We start from the raw sequence: 21,608 nt of genomic DNA, 5'->3' as shown, positions 1-21,608 counted from the left end.
CTTTCAACTTTTCATATGTCTTTTATGATTGTAGTATTCTGAATTCTCAGTGACCTTTTTTTTAAACATCTAATTAATTTTTTTTCTCAGTTACATGTAAATAAAACTTTTTAATATTTCTTAAACAATTGATTTTCCAATTCTTTCTTTTCCTTGAAAAATTAAGCAATTTGATATTGATTATGCATGTTCAGTCATTCAAAACATTTCCATACTAGCAAAAGAAAACTCAGACAAAACATAAAGAACAACAATAAAGTTTAAAAAGTATACTTTGATCTTCATTCAGACTCCTATCAGTTCTTTTTCTGGAGGTGGACAGCATTTTTCATTCTAAGCTTTTTGGAATTACCTTGGATCATTGTCTTGATAAGAATAACGAAGTTATATTTCACAGTTGATCATTATGTAGTATTGTTGTTTGTTTGTAAATGATCATCTGTTTCTACTCACTTCACTTTGAATCAGTTCATATAAATCTTCCCAAACTTTTCTGAAACCATCCTGTTTGTCATTTCTTAGCATCATTATATTTTGTCACAAACATATACTACCACTTATTCAGCCATTTTCCAGTTACTGAGCTTCCTCTCTAATTTCAACTTTTTATCACCTCTAAAAAGAGCTGCTATTGACATTTTTATGCAAATAGATCCTTTTGTTTGTTCTCTCTGGGATACAGACCAGTACTACAATTGCTGGAGCAAAGAAAATGTACAGTTTCATAGAGTTTGGAACATAGTTCCAAATTGTTCACCAGAATAGTTGAATCAGTTCACAACTTCACTGTCAGTGCATTAATATTATAAACTTCTTTCAGAAGACAGGAAATTCAGAAGATAGTCCCATGAACCAGATCATTCTTTCAATAAACTTTTAGTTTTAAATTGCTCCTCTGAGATACAGTTGCGGTAGGTTTTTTTAATAGGCTGTTAAAGGGAGGGCATGCCTTTCCATCATTTACCTTCAGTTCAATTCTTTGACCTTTCTTGAAGCATTTTATACACTTAAATCTCTGTTCAGGAAACTCAGAGATCAATAAGACTTAGCCCATGCTTCTGGGGTATGTATTTGCATCATACTAGAAAAGACAAATTCTTTGAACCATCATATGAAATATAATAGCTAAATGAATGAGGAACACTAAATTCTTCATGGAGAATTTTACTCATAAACAGATGCATAATAGAATAAGGCTTCAACAGACATAAATTAAAATTTTATTGTCTTTTTAATCTTAATTTTTCATCATTTTGACCAGAGACCCAGTAGCTTTTAGGAATATTGCCAGAAAAGATTCTTTGGGTGAAATATTTTGACTGAACTGAAATTGTACCCTTAAGCTAGTGATTTACAACTAGTGATGCTGGTTGGGTTTTGGTAGGGACACCACTGAATTCTTGTTGTCCAAGAACTATCTTTGTTGTCTATAATAACTGGCTCTTTTGCTTCTCAGATCAGTCACAAGAGCTACAGCAAGACCCATGATTGTTGTGACTATCTCCAAGAGAGTCTATTATCCTTCAAGAAGGAATTTTTTAGATTTTTCTACAATAGGCTTATAAATCCAAACTGAATTTTATCAGGCTATGGTGATTTTTTTCTTTCTTGCCTTTTCTCCAGTTTCCACAAAGAATAAAGTCAGCATTCATGATATTGTGTTTTTTAAGTACCTGTGGATGAAACACTGTCCTAGATCTGGACAAGCTTATTTTTTTATATTGTAATCTATGGCTTAATTCAAAAAATATTTTCTTTACTGTAGCCTCAGTAGCCTCTAGTGGATCGTTTTTAGTTTTTACCATTGCAGATAGTTGTTGCCTTTCCCTTCTTCTCTTAGTTTGACTTTTGGGGGTGGTAAAGAGGAAGTGTAAAATAGTTATAAAATAGTTAAAAGAAGGAAGATAGAGAAAATGATATAAGATAAGGTTACTTCTTGGAAGATTATGAAACTATATTATGATCCCATTTTCCATTCTAGATTCAGATATATAGTAGCAGTGTGACTTTGGGCAAGTTTTATAATCTGACTTAATTTCTTCATTTGTAAAATGGAAATAAAAATAACACCTACCATCCAGGACTATTGTGTAGACTAAATGAGATAATATATAAACATGCTTTGCAAAGCTGAAGGAGCTATATAAATGCTGACCATAAGCTACTATTATAATATTTTTGTCTTAGAGTTTCAGTTATTCTTTCTGATTTCTGCAAATCTATCAAATCATTACTAATCCTGTTAAAATAAAAATAGAGCCAAATTCTCTCTCTTGTCTTGATACTTGATATAAAGATTCATTGTCCTCTTAACATGAATATAAACAATAAATCATGTTGATAAACTTAAAACAAATCACTTTTCTTAGGTTATCCAAGGCACCCATTTGCTTTGGATCATAGTATGGAAATGATTGTTTGAGTATAGTTTTTTTTTTTTTTTTGAAGCGGAACTTCTGTTGTGTCCTCAGCTCTGAGATTTAAGATATAATGAGAGTGAAATGTGTGTGTGTGTGTGTGTGTGTGTGTGTGTGTTGAAAAGTAGCCCATGTTCCTTATCTTTGCTTAGGTTTGATATTAGGCCATGTATATTTCTATATTTCTAGAAACATATTTGGCATTTTCTATAGAACATACACATAATGAAATTGATTCCTTTGAGAATGGAATTTCATGGTGTTTAGTAAGATTTTATTGTATTTTTCCTTCAAACTGATTGTTAGCAATTTTTCTTTTGACATTGCATTAAGGTCATGTTACTTTTATTATAGGTTTGAATTTTCTGCAGCATGTGAGAACCAGCCCTGAAGGTCATGCGCATTTTACTCTCTCGGGGGATTATTACAACCGTGCATTGTCAGGTAAGTGAGAATTCTGGGATTTGCAGAATATATATATACACAGTAGGATTAGTTGCACTCAGTATACATTTTGTTTTGAATGAAGGCAAAAGGGAAAAACAAGCAGAGCTATAGAAAGATATAAGATAAAAATAATCAATCTTTAAAAATATATCTGTTTATAGCTGAAAAAAACTGATTTTTGGGGGGGTTTTGATTCTAAAGTTTGGCTTATCTTGGAATATGAAACTGAACTGTACTGGTTAGTCTTTCTATTTGTTTTTTCCTCCATAACTATGGCTTTGTTAGTTACTAATTGGGTCTTTATTAATAATTTTTAAAAAGAATAATTTTTTGTTAATTTTTGTTTTTATATCATCTGCATTGTCCAGCATAAACTTTCTTTGTCCTCCTAGGGAAATGCCTTTCATCACAGAATTTAAAAAGAAGAAAAAAATTCAACAAAACTAAGCAACATATCAAAAAAAAAATTATTATATTTTACATCCCTAATCTCCTATCTTTGTAGCTATTTAGTCAACAAGCATTTGTAAAAATGCTTCCTATAAACCAGGGATGGTGCTTTCTCATATCTCTTCTTTGGAGCAAAACTTGACCATAATAATTTCACAGTATTCAGTTTCTATTGTTTTGTGTTGCTGTCCTCTCCATCGGTACTAGTGTCATTGTTTATATTGTTTTCTTGTTTCTACTTACTACATTTGACAAGAGTTCAAATAAATCTTCCTATGCTTTCCTGTATTCTTTACATTATTTTTTATTTGCACAATAATATCCTATTATAGATAAATACCACAGTTTGTTGAACTGCCCAATTTATGGACACTTAATTTGAAATGGGGCTCTTGTTTTTGTTATTGACCTCCTTGAAATATATTGCTGGCCATGGGATCTCTGGATCAGAGAATATGGACATTTAAATGACTTTCTGAATAATTAAGCCAATTTGCAGTCCCACTATCAGTTTATCCGTGAGCCATAGCTCCTCCACCACTGATCATTTTAATCTATTATCATATTTGTCAGTTTCTTGGATGTGAGGTAAAAATTGTTTCAATGTGCATGTCTTTTATTATTAGTGATTTGGATTATTTTCCCATATGGTAGTTAATAATTTGCAATTCTTCTTTTAAGAACTTTTTCTTCTTATCCTTTGATCACTGCTCTATTCGGGAATAGCTTTTGGTTTTTTATGTTTATACTAGTTGAATAATAGTCCTTAAAAATAAATATTTTGATTGTTTCCCCATTAAATAACAGAATTTCTAAGATAGAGAGCCATTGAGACCATGTATATGTCTATTTTGCCCTTTCTGCTAGAGTTCATTTTCGTTGATCCAAACGTGTATGTGTATTTATATACATGTATTATGTATATGTTTACATATACATAAATGTGTATTATATATATACAATATATATTTTAATGTATAAATATGTTGAAATACTAATGTGCTGTATTTAGTTTACATACATATTTGTTATTCCAAAGAAAAATATTCTGCATGGATGAGAGACTAGAGTGGTTTGACAGAAAGGGGAAACATCTCTTTTCAACTGACACAGAAAAGCATTCTTTCTCTTCTAAGGCAGTTATTTCTAAGGTATTAAATATTCTTGTTGGAGAGTTTGGAAAGGTAATTTTTTACAAGCCACCAGAAATCCCTAAAAGTAGGGGTTGATTACATTAGATTGTATTATGTTGACTCAGCCCTAAGATTTTCTAAAGGAACTTGTGTTTATAATGATTATTTGGAGTCTTAGAATTAATTCAACCTTCCCTCCTTTTACTGGATGATACATGTATTTTCTTATCTTCTATATTCAGAGCTGGCTGGTACATGCTAATAATTTTTCTGAGAATAATTTACTTTTTTAGCTCCACATTAACCATTGTAGCCCATTAAAGTCAATTATTTGAAAAGGGTTGAAACTGCTGCTTTTAGGTTGAATAGAACTAGATCCAAGCCTTATTCATATTATTTTCTTTTATGCAATCTCTATTTAACCAAACTGGGTTTTTTCCTGAAACTGATCCTCTTATTTCCTGCTTTGTTGCATTTTCACAACTCATCCCTAATGTCTAAAATTCTTTCCCTCTGTATCTTTCATTGTCAAAATCCTTATCTTCCTTTTAAACTTAGCGTAGCTTTTGTCAAGCCTTTCTTACTGTCTCCTCCCAGTTACTAGTTCTCTCTCTCTCCCCATATTTCTTTCTTTTACTTTCTTTGCATATTTGTTGTATTTCTCCAAAAGAAGCTTCATACAACATGCTCCTTTGTTTCTTTCTATACTTGGCACCTAACATATAGCATCTTGTGTGTAACAAGGACTTAGAAAATGTCTGCTATATTGAATTCTGCTAGAGAACATAGTTTTTCCCTTCACATTTATAAATTGGTTATTTTTATTTTGTATTAAAGAATAATTTTTATGGAAGGATATACATATTTCCAAATATATCCAGTTTACACACTCAGAAAGTAGCCAATATAAGACTTTTTTTTTAGTTTAATAGTGCTTTGACAATAGCTCAGTTGCTTTATTTATCTAATTTAAGTCTGGGATATTTTACTTCATTCAGAGTAGATCATTAGTGGTTCTGTAACTAGTAGATACACACAGTAGATATTTTTGCCATCTGGCCGATGTTCTGTGATCAGAGACGGTGCATTGAAATAAATTGGAACTATACAGCTTAACTTTATTTTACTAAACCCTGGCTAGACAGTCATTAGGACTCATGAGCAGCTTTCCTCCATAATTTCTTGATTTCTGTTGAACAGATGTCATATCTCCTGTGTTCTTTTAGGCTGGGAGCCATTTATTGAGCCATGGCCATGCTCTGTATCCTGGCAACAACAGGCAGCCAGCCGTCTCCATCCTCCACGACTGAAATTACAAGCCAAGGCCCAACCTCGTTTGGATATCAACATCACCTCTGTACTGATAGGTAAGAATCTAGAAGATTGACATTGTTCTGTAAATCGCTTTCATCTTTGTCTCAAAGACCCAGTAAAGTGAATCAAATCTCAACATTAGTCTAGGTCATCCAGAATGACTCCCCCTTTCAAAGAAATAGTTATTGCTGAGGTGATGATAATCCATTGTTGTCATATTTTGTTTTGTTTTGTTTCATTGTTCTCATAACTGACTATATAGAAGGGAGCCAGCTTGCTTTTTTTTTTTTTTTTGGTTAAATTTTATTCTTTTTGGTCAGGAAAAATTTACCTTCTGTCCTTATAACTCACCTTCTTCCTCCCATGAAGAGTAAAGAAAAACCCTCTTTCTAAACATAAACAGTCAATGGAAAACATATTTCTTTCTTGATTGTGTCTAAAAGGAAATCAATCTATATTTGTGTCTCATTCTGTACTCTTAATCTTTCACCTCTCTTTCAGGAAGTGAATAGCATATTCTGTTTTTGCTCCTCTGGAATCATAGTTGGTCATTAATTTGATCAGAGTTCCTAAATCTTTCAAAGTTGTTTGTCTTTACTTTTTTTTTTTTCATTGTGTAAACTGTTTTCTTGGTTCTGCTTGTTATGCTCTGCATCAGTTCATATATTTAATAAAATCATTCCTTTCATCATTTCTTTATCACAATCATAACACATTCAGCCATTCCCCACTTGATGGGCACGATCTCAAATTTCCATTTATTGCTACTCCAAAAGAACTATATTTTCTTATATCCTTAGAGCTTATTTTGCTTAGGCCTAATTCTTGTCTTAACGTATTCTTCCTCTTATTCCCTGTTTTTTCATCTTATCTTTCTTTTTTTCTTCCTATTTGTCTATTGACTGAAATCTGTTTGTGTACCCAATTCCATATGTGTCTTTATGTATTTTTTCCCCCTTTTTTGACCATTGCAGATGATGCTAAAATTCAGATGTTAGTTGCTTCATCCTTCCTCTTTGTATAGATTTCTACTTGTGCATCTTGATTATGTGAGATAATTTTTCATAACTTTCCTTCCCCTATGTATATTTCTCTTTCCATTCTTTTTTAAAGATTATCATCAAGAAATAGAACAACCACTACCAAGCCTTCTGTCTTATAAGAGACCCTCTTTATGACCCCTGATGATGATTGGAGGACACATGTTAGAGTGTAGGCAGTTTATGCTTGTTTAGGGCCTTATGATTATTCATTCATGTTTATCTTTTTATAATTTGGGTTTGTTTTTTTTTTTTTTTTGTAACTACTATATTTGAACTTTAGAGTTTCTACTTAACTCTGATCTTTTCAGTCAGTTAATAATCTACTAAGTATTGAGAATACAAAGAAAAGCAAAAGACAGTCTTTACCCTCAAAGAGCTCTTCTAATAAGAACGATTTCATGCAAGTGACTATGTTTAAACAAGCTGTAGATAGCATAAATAAGTAATTAGCAGGGGAAAGGCACTAAAATTAAGGGTGTTTACAAAAAGCTTCTTATAGAAGCTGAAACTTAAAAGGAAGCCAGTAAAGCCAGAGGTAGAGGTGAGAAGAGTGTTCTATGCTTGGAAGATAGCCATAGAAAATGTCTGGTTGGTAAATGGAATATCTTGTTCCAAATGCAAGGAGGCCAATGTCACTTGATGACAGAGTTTGTGGAAGGATATGAGTTGTAAGAATACTGGAAAGGTAGGAAGTTGGGGTGATTGTGAAGAGTTTTTAAAGCTAGAGGATTTTATATTTGATCCTGGAGATGAAAGGAGGCAATTAGAATTTATTGAGTGTCAGAGGTGTGTGTGTGTAGACTTGTGACAGAAAAACCCACTAGAACACTGTTGCAATAGTCCAGATGTGAGATGGTAAGGTCCTGTACCAGGATGATGGCAGAGAGAAGGAGGGAATATGGCAGGAACTGTTATAGAGGTAAAAGTGACAGATCTTGGCAGCACTTGAATGTAGGGGAAAGATGAAAGATAGTGAAGAGGTAAGGATGATATTAAGTGGTTAGTCCGGAGGAGTGGGCAGATGGTAGTAGTGTTATTATGTCTTTAGTCATATCTGCGACCCCACTGGAAATTTTTTTGGCAGAAACTAGAGTGGTCTGCCATTTCCTTCTTCAACTGATTTATAGATGAGAAAACTGAGACAAAGTCACATGTCTAGGGTCACACAGCTGGGAAGTGCCTGAAGCATATTTGAACTCAGATCTTTCTGACTCTGAGCCTGGCACTCTATCCATTCATTGTACCACTTCACTGTCCCATTATTAATTATATTAATATTATCAACATCAATAGAGATGTTAGAAAGAGGAAGGTTTAGGAGCAAAGATGATTCTGCTTTGGACATGTGAAGTTTAAGTTATCATAGGCACATCCAGTTTGAGATGTTCAGCAGGAATATGGAGATGGAGACAGGAGACCATCTCCTGTCTAAGGCAGTTCCAGATTGGAACTGTATAAGTAGATTTAAGAATGATCTTCATAGAAATCATTATTGGATCTATGGGCGTTGATGAAATTACCAAGTGAAGTAGTATAGAGGGAAAAGATCAGAACATCCAAGATAGAGAAAAGGTTTGGAAGAGCTAGTTGTTAATTGGCTAGTGAATTAATTAGGAATGTGTAGAAGCATTAACTAGCAGCAATGAGATTATGTAACATAAATGTGTAGTGGACCCAATCAGCAGTTTCATGATTTTTTCCACCTTTATTTAGTAGTTTATGCTAAGGCAGCAGATGGTTGGAGTGATCTAAGACATGGATATGGCTAGATACATTTGGTGGTAGCATAAAAGTCCAAGGGCCTGAGAGGAGAGTAAAGCTGATTCATCCAAGGGGTCAAGATGGAAAAGGAAGCAGAATTTAGATGATGCAGAAGTGACTGTTTGGGAAAGAACTGAAGGGTCAAAGGCTTAGAAGTCACAGTATGGATGAAGAACAGTGTTTGGCATTACAAGGAAAAAGGTGAAAAGACAAAAAATTGTGATCAGATAAGGGAATTTCAGAGTATGTGAACGGGGAAGTGGTACATTTTTCAATAATTTCAAGATCAAAGATATGTTGTTATTGTTGTTTCTCCTTCATTCTTGAAGAAGACCATGACGTCAGAGAGGTGATGTCATCACATGCAAGTGGGCTGTGCAGTTACCAGCCTCATTCTCCTCCAAAGCCAGTTGGACCTAATAGCCTGGAGATGGCACTGGATCTAATGGGAGACCATGGCCTTTTTAAGCTAATATCTTTAACGGGTCTTGGTTTCACAGTCAAACTGAGACAATGTCCTATCAGTAATTAAGGCTAGGTAAGAAATGAGGCAGAGAATGGCCCTTTTTACCTATTTCAAAAAAAAAAAAAATTAGGAGGGAAAAGGTTCTCAGGGTTTCTGGCTAAAACAGAAGAAAGTACTGTTTATATTCACTCTGAGCTATTCAGGCTCGAACATGACCAAGTGGAAATTGGCCTGGAACCCATCTTTGGCCAATCAGTGAGAGCCAATAATTTGGGTTTAGGCACGGTCCTTTTAGAAAGAGTTGTAACCCACAATCCCCAATTCATCTTGAGAGAGTTCAGCTATCAAAATTTACATTCCTTTGAATAGTGTGGACAGAGGAAAAGAAAAAAGAAAAGATTATAGAGTGAATGCCCATATAGATTGAGGTATTTCCTCTTGATGACCACATTTTCAGTTTCTACAGTTCTATACTATCTCTTCAGTATTCTGCACAGTTGTCCTATGCTCCTGCTAAAACTGATTATAGTAATAGCCTACATAAAACTGCAAAACTCTACTATAACTGATCATATTGGCTAAGACAAGGAGGAGTTGTCATGTATAACATGTGTGCTAGAAACTCTTAAACTAGGGTATTTGCGCTGATATAAATATTTATTGAAATCCCCTAATACGAAAGTAGGGAAGAGAGAAACATTCTGAACCAGTCACTAGACTCATTAAAGAAAGAAGGATAGTGCTCTGAATTAGTTGACAACTATCAAGATTTTAATTGGGTGGTAAATATGGATTGAGTGAATCTTTAAGGAATCTCAAAGGGAAAGTTGCTAAGTGGGTAGTAGAGTGAAAACCCAAAAGTGGTAAAGGAAAAAAGGAATATTCCCACTTTCCACTTTGACTAAAGTGAGTTGGGAAGAATAAGTGAATATGCAAAGAAAGGGAAGCCAGGGAGAGGGCCATGTCTCAGTGGGAACCAAAAGATAAAAGGAGCAAGAAAGGAAACGATTTAAGATGAAAGCAAATTTCTTACCTCTGTACCAAGAAGGCTAGTGGAAGAGCCGAATAATTTTAAAGTTCATTATTTGGGGAACTAGAAGGTAGGATTTAAAGGCAATGGAAAGAACAGATGAGGTTTGGGGGACAGGATTTGGATGATGTCACAGAATTAAGAATTCCTGGGAAGGGGAAGATATGCCCAAGCAGGAGTTTGTTAATCACTGAGCTCAGGTAGGTTGTCCATAAGGGTTTGATCTTAGTATGATCTGCTCTAGTATGAGGAGATAATGGCTAGAAACTGAAGGAATAGGTATCATTCCCCTTTTTCCAAGGCAGTAGATCAGGTTGAAGACTTGTTGGAATAGCATTTTTTTTCTTCCCGAGAAAAAGGGATTCTGGTGCTTGATAAAATAGTGTTTCTTCTCTTCCTAAGAGAGACAGGAAACCAAGCAGGAGATCTGGCACAATGGTTTGACATTTTCTTCCTTTAGTCCAAAGGCAGCAGATCGGTTCATAATGGAATGGCATTTCTACTTTCTTTCAGAGACTAAGAACCAATCAGGAGACCTGGAACAATAGTGTTTCTTTTTGTCAGGAATACTTGCTCTATTTCATTAAATGTCCATTTCCCCCCATATAATTACGCTTCATTTTGCTGGATAAATTATTCTTAGCTTTAAGCCTCTATCTTTTGCCTTCGTGGAATATTGTATTCCAAGCTCTCTGTTTCTTTATTTTGGTAGATGCTAAATCCTGTGTGATCCTGATTGTGACTCTTTGGTATTTAAATTCCTTTTTTCTGATTGCTTGTAGTTTTTTTGTTTTTTGTTTTTTTTTTTTTCTTTGACCTGGAAACTCTGGACTTTTACTGTGATGTTCTCATGAGTTTTAGTTTGGGATTTCTTTTAGAAGGTGACCTGTGGATTCTTCCTGTTTCTACTTTTTCCTCCTGTTCTGAAAAGCCTGGACAACTTTGTTTTAAGATTTCTTGAACTAGGCCTTTTTTTTTTTTTTTTTTCCCCCCCAAGGCTTTCAGGCAGTCTAATGAATTTAAACTTTCTCCTGAACTTATTTTACAGGTTAGTTGCATTGGCTTTGCTCCTCCCCTTCCTTTTTTTCCTCCTCTCCTCACTCCTCTTCCTCCTCTTGTTCCTCTTCTTTTTAAAAATTTTGTTTTAATATATCTTCTTGTCTTATGGAATCATTAGTTTTTATTTGGTCCATTTTAATTTTTAGCTAGTTTGTTGCTCAGGCGAGATTATATCTCTTGGGTCAAGCTGTTAATTTCCTTTCTAATTCCTTCTTCCATAGTTCTTATTTAATTTCCAATTTTTTCCTCTAGTGTTTTCATTTTATCGATTAATGACATTTTTAAAAACTCTCTTTAAAAACAAATAAACCCAACTCTTGCTTCATCTCTTCCAAGAATTCAATTATGCTCGCTGCCCAGCATAATTTTGGGAAGCTTTTTTGGGAAGCTTTGCTTGTAGATATTTTAGAATAATTCTTTTATTTGGATTTATGTGTCTTTGTGTCCCTGTCATCATTATAGTCTTTTATGGTTGGATTCTTTTTTTGTTGTCCAATTTTCCAGCTTTTTTTCTGACTTTGGATTTAATGTTAGGACTAGATTCTGTGCTTTTCTGGAATGAAGGTCTTGTCTGGTTCTACTGTTGCTTTCTTGGGCTATTGAGTGTTGCATTGTTCTAGGTTCTCAGGAAAAGCTCAGGCTGAGACCTGCAAGCTTCCAGTTCTCCCAAATGGTTTGATCCAAGACAAAATCTGATGTATTCTGAGCTCTAGAAGTTCCTGATCTGGGTTTGCACTGAGTAGCAGTAAACTACTCTTGGACTCAGCCCCTAATAGCCAGTTGGGAAACTGTTGGTTTCAAAGGGACAGAAGGACAGGTTTCCCTTTAGTCTGAGATCGCTGCCCTGATTATTCCTTGGTGAGCTTTATTCAAGGCTAGAAGCTGGAACTGAGACCTTTCTTTGCTCTGAGGCCTGAGCCATACTGCTACTGTTTGCCTCTGAATTTACTTTTTTGGTACACGGGCTGATGCCTCTGACCACCTCCTATCCTGGAGTGCCACCCCTGGATATTGGTCCTTTGAGTTTGTGCTGGAAGTGGAACTGGAACCAGACTCTAGGCAGTGAGCATAATTGTTCCTACCCCCTACATGAGTTTGCCCCAGTCTGGGCCTGGGAGGTCCTTCTGCCCTGACATAGTCTTCGTATCCGCCTATGCTAAAGCAGGAAAAATGACACAAAGACTTTTTCTTGGATTTCCCAATCAGGATTCGGCCATTTTCTAGATCTATTTGAGAGAATGTTTGTTTTTTTGGGGGGGTTTGCTACCTTGGGACTGTTTCCTCCTTGGTTCTTGGCAATCGTCATTCTCTGCTTCCCCTACCCAAATGCCACAGAAGTGAATTTGGATTTATTTCATGGAGACTACTTATTCAGCACTTTCTGTATGACATTTGTTTGGTTTTGTTTTCTGTGTAGCAAGGCAAACTGCCTGTGTCGTTCCCTTTCATATATTGTTTTGTCTTAATCCTTAAAGTCACCTTGGTTTTGGAACCTCTGACTCAAGAGTTCTGTGTTTACAAGAGCTTCTTGGCCTATTTTGAGACTTAGTTGTAGTTTAAGATGATGGTAAATTAGAAGCACGTATTCTCTGTTTCTAGCTTCATGGTCATAATGTTGGTAACCTTTATTCTCTGTGTAGAAAGCAGAATCCAGCAATGTCTTTGTTTTATGCATAAGGCAACCTTAAATACTGATTATGTTTAAGAGTATATATTATTTTTCAGGTTTGTAAAATCTTTTAGGAATTGTGGTGATGGGTTAAATATGCTATAAAGCACGCCATACCCTACACCATATCAAGAAAAAAGAGAATATATATGGATGTTTGAAATTAGACCAGGGGTCTTTTGATCCAAGTGGTTAAATAAACTGCATAGATTTTTCTTTACTAAGGAATAATTTTTCTGGAAGGATAGTGAATTTTCAAGCTACTTAGAAATAACTAACACTATTGGATGTGATGTGGAAAAACTGAGACATTTTTGATGGAGTCCTAAACTGATCCAACCATTCTGGGGAGCAGTATGGAACTATACCCAAAGGGCTATCAAACTGTGCATACCCTTTGATCCAGCAGTGTCTCTACTGGGTCTGTGTTCCAAAGAGATCATGAAGGAGGGAAAAGGACCCACCTTTTCTTGTCTTATGGAATCAGAAATGTGCAAAAATGTTTGTAGCAGTTCTTTTTGTAGTGGCAAGAAACTGGAAACTGAGTGGTTGCCCATCAGTTGGAGAATGGCTGAATAAGTTATGGTATATAAATGTTATGGAATATTATCGTTCTGTAAGAAATGACCACAGGATGATTTCAGAAAGGCCTACAAAGACTTATATGAACTGATGCTAAGTAAATGAGCAGAACCAGATCATTGTACATAGCAATAAGATTATATGGTGATCAATTCTGATGGCTGTGGCTCTCTTCAGCAGTGAGATGATTCAGGCCAGTTCCAATGGTCTTGTGATGATGAGAACCACCTACTCCCAGAGAAAGGACAGTGGGGACTGAGTATGGTTCGCAACATGTTTTTTTTCACTTTTTTGTTGTTGTTTGCTTGTATTTTGTTTTCTTTCTCATTTTTTTCCCCTTTTGATCTGATTTTTCTTGTGCAGCATGATAAATGTAGCAATATGTATAGGAGAACTGCACATGGTTAGCATATATTAGAATACTTGCTCTCTAGAGAAGGAGATGAAAGGGAAGGGAGGGGAAAAAATCTGTAGCACAAGGTTTTGCACGGGTGAATGTTGAAAACTATGCATATATTTTGAAAATGAAAAGCAAAAAAAAACCCTGACATTGTGACAAGACTTAATCATGCCCTCTTGACCACTTTGCACATGTTTTTCTTTCTTTGAGCTACTAAAATGTCACTGGATGACAAGATATCTTTAAAATTAACACACAATAAATTGTAATGGAAAATGGCATTTTATTTTAAAACTGATTTTTTCAGTCAGGAGTGATCTTCATTTATCTTAAACCTACTTTGTTGATATGTATTACTGCACAAAGATTATGTTGCTATTTTGAAGAATTTTATAATTGCTAAAGACTTTAAAAATCAAGAGGCAGCTATCTATAAAATGGATAGAATGCTAGACTTGGTGTCAGAAAAGTTGCTTTAGACACTTATTAATTGTATGATTTAGGGCAAGTCATTTAACCTATCTCTTTCAATTTCCTTATATGTAAAATGGGGATGATAACAACATCTACCTTCCAGAATTGTTATGAGGATCCAACAAGATTATTGTGAAGGGCGTTGCAAATTTTTGCAATTTTGCAATTATTATTAATTTATTTTGTGTTTATATATTTTAATTTATATATATATATACATATATATATCTGTCTCTTCTATCCTAATTTATTAGCCATCTAATATGAGAATCATAAAAAATATATGCAAAAAAAAAATTAGTTGGGAATAACCAGACAACATAGCTGTGTCTGACAGTATATGAGATATTTTGAAGTCCTAGTCCCCTGCCTGTACAGAGGAGTGCGATGCCTTTTTAAAAATCTTTTCCTCACTTAACACCATACACTAAGATAAGGTCAAAATGGGTTCATGACCTAGGCATAAAGAATGAGATAATAAATAAATTGGAAGAGCATAGGATAGTTTACCTCACAGACCTGTGGAAGAGGGAGGAATTTATGACCAAAGAAGAACTAGAGATCACTATTGACCACAAAATGGAAAATTTTGATTATATCAAATTGAAAAGTTTTTGTACAAACAAAACAAATACAGACAAGATTAGAAGGGAAACAATAAACTAGGAAAACATTTTTACAGTCAAAGGTTCTGATAAAGGCCTCATTTCCAAAATATATAGAGAATTGACTCTAATTTATAAGAAATCAAGCCATTCTGTAGTTGATAAATGGTCAAAAGATATAAATAGACAATTTTCAGACGAAGAAATTGAAACTATTTATAGACATATGAAAATATGCTCCAAATCATTATTAATCAGAGAAATGCAAATTAAGACAACTCTGAGATACCACTACACACCTGTCAGATTGGCTAGAATGACAGGGAAAGACAATGCGGAATGTTGGAGGGGATGTGGGAAAAGTGGGACACTGATACATTGTTGGTGGAATTGTGAACACATCCAGCCATTCTGGAGAGCAATTTGGAACTATGCTCAAAAAGTTATCAAACTGTGCATCCCCTTTGATCCAGCAGTGTTTCTACTGGCTTATACCCCAAAGAGATGCTAAAGAAGGGAAAGGGACCTGTATGTGCACGAATGTTTATGGCAGCCCTGTTTGTAGTGGCTAGAAGCTGGAAAATGAATGGATGCCCATCAATTGGAGAATGGCTGAGTAAATTGTGGTATATGAATGTTATGGAATATTATTGTTCTGTAAGGAATGACCAGCAGGATGAATACAGAGAGAATTGGCGAGACCTACATGGACTGATGCTAAGTGAGATGAGCAGAACCAGGAGATCATTATATACATTAACAACGATACTGTATGAGGATGTATTCTGATGGAAGTGGATCTCTTCGATAAAGAGAGCTAATTCAGTTTCAATTGATCAGGGATGGACAGAAGCAGCTACATCCAAAGAAAGAACACTGGGAAATGAATATAAACTGCTTGCATTTTTGTTTTTCTTCCCGGGTTATTTCTACCTTCTGAATCCAATTCTCCCTGTGCAACAAGAAAACTGTTCGGTTCTGCACACAGATATTGTCTCTAGGATATACTGTAACCTATTTAAAATGTAAAAGACTGCTTGCCATCTGGGGGAGGGGGTGGAGGGAGGGAGGGGAAAATTCGGAACAGAAGTGAGTGCAAGGGATAATGCTGTAAAAAAATTACCCTAGTATGGGTTCCGTCAATAAAAAGTTATTATAAAAAGAAAAAAAAAGAACAGATTAGCATTGAGGAAGCTGTGTACTTATAACCTAAAAAAAAAAGAAGAAGAAATCAAATTTACATAAGTGAGATGGATGTGCTTGTTTATTTTTACATAAAGAATTAAATCTTGGCAGGAAAAAAAAATCTTTTCCTGTGAGCCACTAATTCTTTATTATTATCTGTTGATGGTCACCTTAATTTTTTTTCTTTCCATTTACATTGTTGCAGTCATTGTGTACAGTTTTCCTAGTTCTGCTTAACTTCACTTTGTATCTCTTCATATAAGTCTTCTTATGCTTTTCTGAATTCTTCATAATCAGTGTTTCTCTTAGCTGAGCAATATTCTTTTAATTTGTATACCATGATTTGTTTAACCATTCCCTTATCAATGAGCATCTACTTTGTTTCCAGGTCTTTGATGCTACAAAAATTGTTTCTATGAATATTTTGATAGATGTGCGAATTTTCTTTCCTTCACTTCCTTGAAGAATATACATAGAAATGGGAGCTCTGAATCAGTGGACATTTTAGTCATTTTCTTAGCATAATTCCAAATTGCTTTCCAGAATAGTTGAAATAGTTCATAGTTCTACCAACATGTTCTTTGGGATGTTTGCCCTTTCACAGTTATTCTATTAACTACTACTACTTTCTCCATATTTACTTATTTGCTTGGTATGAAATGAAACCTTGCAATTGTTTTGATTTTCATTTCCCTTTTCAATAGTAATTTATAACAATCTTTGATGTGGTTTGCTAATAGTTGTTCTTTTAAGAAATGTTTATTTTTTACCTCTGATCACTTACCTATTGAGGACTTAATAAATAGGAAATTGTTCCCATATAAATAAGGTTTTTATTGGCATTATTGGTGATAATCCTTTTATTCCTCTGATTGTATTTGAAACATTGTAAAATGTTGTGAAGTGTGACTTCAACACCCATGTTTTTAAATTCCAAGTACTGTATTTATTGATTGTGTTAAACTAATCTAAAACTTACATATTTCTCTAGTAATATTGTAATCTGTAGGCCTTTATTTCCGTGGCTAAATATTTGGACTAAAAATCTGAAACAGAGAAGATGGAAGGAAGGGAAACTCTAGCAATTTTGAGGAGGGAGAAAAAGTGATTGTTCTCATTTTGACTTTTGTAGTAAATTATTGTAGTTTAGTAGGTATCAGGAGCTCTTTATCCAAGTTTTAACTCAAGTTTAATCTATTAGCAGTAATACTGCTTTGCTCTGAGACAGAATAGTAAAACAGTTCTCATAAAAGGCTTTTTGGTCATTTAGCTGACTTTATATTTTAGTATTTTGTTCCTAATTTTAATTTTAACCTTCACAACCTCACCTGTCTCTATTTTTATCTTTTGGGTATTCTTTCTAGATCAGTATGTAAGTACCAAAGAATCATGGATGGCAGATTATTGTAAACAGGACAAGGAAATGGATATAGCCAAATCAGAAAGTTGGATGGGCTCTTCTGTGGATCCTCCATGCTTCGGACAAAGTAAGATGTTTATTTTACATATGAATGTTTAAGTCACACTTTACTTAATAGTCCATTGTTTCATTGAGGAATTCAACCAGAATTGTCAACCTTCATGCAAGAATCTAAGGAAATATTACCCATACTCTGTAATTAATCTCTGCAACTGAGAGTTTTAGTACAAAATGTTCTCATAGAAGTGAAGACACACAAATCTTCAATACATTCTGATACATATAATGTTATAAACTGATATTTCTAAAATTTTAGCACATTCAACATTTAGAAGTTGAAACAATGCTTTTCCTGTTGAGTAAATGCATGATTATTTTAAAACTCCATTGGAAACTCTATCTAATTTTCCTTATAAAGAGAGTGATTACTTGGACATAAGTCCTAAAAAGTTGGGAGTTCGTGGCATATTAAGGATGAAGTACATAAATGGCCACAATGTGTCCACAAAGAATCTCAAGAATTATGTGTATATCCTTCTGAATGTATATGTAGTAATCTCATTATATTCTTTGATAATTATATTTTCTTTCCTCATTATTGCCTCACTTTGAGCTTTGTTTTTCTAAGAGTTGAAGACTAGAATGATTAACAACAGTTTCATAACTAATTGTCATCCAGATTCAGCTCTGTCCCAGCCCTTTAAGTCTCAATTTCTTTCGGGAAGTCTCTGTGACTACATTTCTTGGCTGGACTTCACATAGCCTATGAATATTTCAGAAATAATCCATCTGGTCTGAAAACATGTTATAGGCAGATGGGCTTTTTTAAGTGTCTAAAGTGTTTGAACTGGCTCCTCTCTCCTCAGGGTGTGCATGTGGCCTTTTTCTGTCTTCCTTATACTTCTAGAAAGGAGAGACAAAGAAATATAGCTATGATTGTTCTTGACATTCCAAATGAGCTGCTTCTGAGAGTCACAAGGTCATTGTTTCAGGAGCCAGGCCCTTCTAAAATGTTGTTGGTTTCACTTCTCTGTCTATTCCTTCAAATTTTCAATTTATGTGCCTAGAAAAGTAGCGGTCTATCCAGAAGACTTCAAGCAACCTCTAAAATTTGTAGTAGAGGCAAGGGAACATTTTCCTAATGACACTTGTTCATTGGAGGAATCTTTATTCCTAAGCCAGTAGTAAATACAGCCACAAGCCTGCTAGATCTTCACTATCTTGAAGAGGCAACAATTCATGTCCTTTTTAATAGTTAACCAAAGAGGACATATATTGTTAAATGGCCTTGAAGAAACATTGTGCAAAGTTACTTAGTTCTAGATCATAGTTTCTTAGATTTATAAAGATACAGCCCATCTTTTTCTTTATAAAAACATCTTTAAAAGCACATAAAAATGTTTATTCCTTTTTCTTTTCTCCTTATTCCCTAATTGAATAGAAAGTTTTTAATAAATTTACTAAAATTCTTAATATTAGACTGATCAGAATCTATAGAACTATGATAAGAAGTTATGTTTCTAATAAATTGAAACAGACATAAATGACTAAAATCAGATTAGAAATTGGAGCCCTTGAAATTCAAATTCTTGACATGAAACACGATCTATTAGACATGCTAATTTCTTGGATGAGTTTGAGTAGTGCATAGGAAAACTTTGGTATGATTTTGAGCATAATTGTTGACTTTATTTAGTAAAGTCATGGATTCTGAGGGGTGAATCATTGGGCTTTGTAGAGTTGATGACTTTTGGAGCTAATGACAATATGGATAAAGATCTCCAATTTGAATTTTTAAAAATGCATAAAAATTAAGATTTTTCAAAGCCATCAAAGTGAGGCAACTCATTAACAGAAACTCTATATAGGAAATATCTTGGCTTTTTTGACTCACTTTTGGAGACACTGTCTTTTTTTTCTGAATTTTCTGAATTTCTGAAGCTATCTTCAATACCATCTTTTTTTTTTTTTAATAGATTTTTAAAGTAATTTTGCTATGCTATCTAAATATATGCACACTTTCAAATTCAGAACCTTTAAAAGACTTCAGTTTAAGGATATATTAAATAATTTTTCTTTCCCTGATTGTGAGGGAAAGTATGCTACTTAACATGATAGAATTTCCGCACCAATGGAAAGTAGCTTACCTTGAAAAAAAAGAACCATAGTGATCTCTTTGCTTAGTGTGTTTTTAGTCATTGCCCACCTGCATGCTGCCTGCCTTGTTTGTGCCAAGTTCTCTATTCACACATGTATAAGTGATGGAGGTGAATCTGCCTGTTTTCTGTCTCTTTCCTTATCTGCTAACTTTGTCTTTCCTGTCTACCAGGCCTACCCCTTGTCTACCTTAGGACTAGGAGTACAGCCAGTCTGACTAATCTAGAGCACCAGATCTATGCTAGAGGTACAGTACAGCTGAGGGAGGGAATGCATGGCTGCTATGGTCTACGGAATGTCTTGCTCAATGACCCTAAATAAATAACTAATTACGTGTGATTATTTAATTTTATCAAGAACAGTAAGAACATTTGACAACATTAGAAATAAATCTAGTATTGGTTCTTTCATTGTATCTTTTCCATTTTCTTTTCCCTACTGGTGAAAGGTAAGAAAGCAAAACTCCTTTCTGCCAGTGTTTGGCAGTTGTGACATTGCACAAAAGGAAATATTGTGTTAGTTAGTGGCCATTTTTCATGGTGAAAGGCTCACAAATGATGGGAAAATTCTTCCACAAACCAACATTACAGATCTTTTTATTTATGAAACACTTGGTAAATGTTTATTCTTAGAGAAATGCAAAGGAATTTCTGGAACATGAGATATTTTAAAATCCTCATACTATTACTAAGATAAAAATTTCTTATGGTTTTGAATTAGGTACATATGGTACTTAAAAAATAGAGGAGAAAATGTTCATCATTCCTGCCTTTGACTCCATTATTTCCTGAGACAGAGAAAAAGGGGAGGAAGTGTTGGTTGGCTAGGTAGAGTATTGAAAGAAAGAACATAAAAATTAGGATATCAGAATCCCAATGTGTCATTTCTTCATTGGTTGAAGTGAGTGTTCTAAATTGCTGCTTCCTCTATGATTTATAAACAAAGCCACTCAGAAAGAATCTACACAGGTGTGTAAAGACAGAGGCATCAGTGAAATGGTGGCAGAGCTATGAGTTATTTTAAGAGCATTTTTATAAGAGAGGGAAAAAGGATTTTAATGAAATAAATACTTTGACATTTGTACCTCATTGCATCCTTTTCAAGGTATTTTCTACTTTGTTTCATTTCATTCTTGCAAAAACCTTTAGAAGTAGATAGTTTGGACAGAGATTATTATAGATGAGGAAGCTCATAATTCAAAGAGCTTATTATATAGTTAGTAGAATGAAAGCAATTTATTGTTTTGTTTTGTTTTGTTTTTGAGAGGCAATTGCAGTTAAGTGACTTGCCCAGGGTCCCATAGCTAGTAAATATTAAGTGTCTAAGGCCGGATTTGAGCTTAAGTTCTCCTGACTCCAGAGCTGGTTCCCTACCTACTACTGCACCAAATGAGAGCAATGTTGCAACTTCTATAAAAATGTATCAGAGATCTTGGAATATGATATTCTGGAGAACTACTGGTTACGGCCAAGAATCACCTACCTAGTAAAACTGAGTATAATCCTTCAGGGGGGATTATGGACATTTACTGAAACAGGATTTTCAAGCATTCTTAATGAGACAACCAGGGCTGAAGAGAAAATTTGCCATTCAAATAGAAGACTTAATAAAAACATAAAAAGGGAAACAGGAAGTTGAAATCAAAAGGGACTTAATAATCTTAATAAGATTAAACTGTTTATATTCCTATATGGGAAGATACTTGTAATTCATAAGAACTTTCTCATTATTAGGGCAATTAGAGTGTATATAGAGTATACTATATATAAACAGTATATGTAGACAGAGAACACAGGAGTGAGTTGAATATGAAAGGGTAATATCTAAAAAAATAAAATTAAGTGGTGAGAAAGGAAAATAGTGGTGAGAAAAGGAAAGGTAAAGGTAACATGGAGTAAATTATCTGCAATTAAAGAGTCAAGAAAAAATTTTTAAAATGGAGGGAAAATAGAGAGGAATACTAAACCTACTCAAATGGGTATAGAAATTTATTTTA

At 34.3% G+C, this 21,608-nt stretch overlaps 1 protein-coding gene across 1 annotated transcript in view; it reads left to right on the top strand.

Moving 5' to 3' along the window:
* The window catches only part of VPS13D (vacuolar protein sorting 13 homolog D), a 326,075-nt gene that overhangs the window by 89,433 nt on the left and 215,034 nt on the right, over nucleotides 1-21,608 (top strand). The window contains exons 37-40 of the mRNA XM_051988522.1: nucleotides 2,772-2,861; nucleotides 5,674-5,814; nucleotides 17,400-17,522; nucleotides 19,785-19,859. Of these exons, the coding sequence (XP_051844482.1) occupies nucleotides 2,772-2,861; nucleotides 5,674-5,814; nucleotides 17,400-17,522; nucleotides 19,785-19,859 (429 nt within the window). The remainder of the gene's footprint in view (nucleotides 1-2,771; nucleotides 2,862-5,673; nucleotides 5,815-17,399; nucleotides 17,523-19,784; nucleotides 19,860-21,608) is intronic.

The sequence above is a fragment of the Antechinus flavipes genome, chromosome 3 (genome assembly GCF_016432865.1).
Source record: "Antechinus flavipes isolate AdamAnt ecotype Samford, QLD, Australia chromosome 3, AdamAnt_v2, whole genome shotgun sequence".
In the NCBI taxonomy this organism is placed as follows: domain Eukaryota; kingdom Metazoa; phylum Chordata; class Mammalia; order Dasyuromorphia; family Dasyuridae; genus Antechinus; species Antechinus flavipes.
This window is presented reverse-complemented; position numbering and strand designations above follow the sequence as displayed.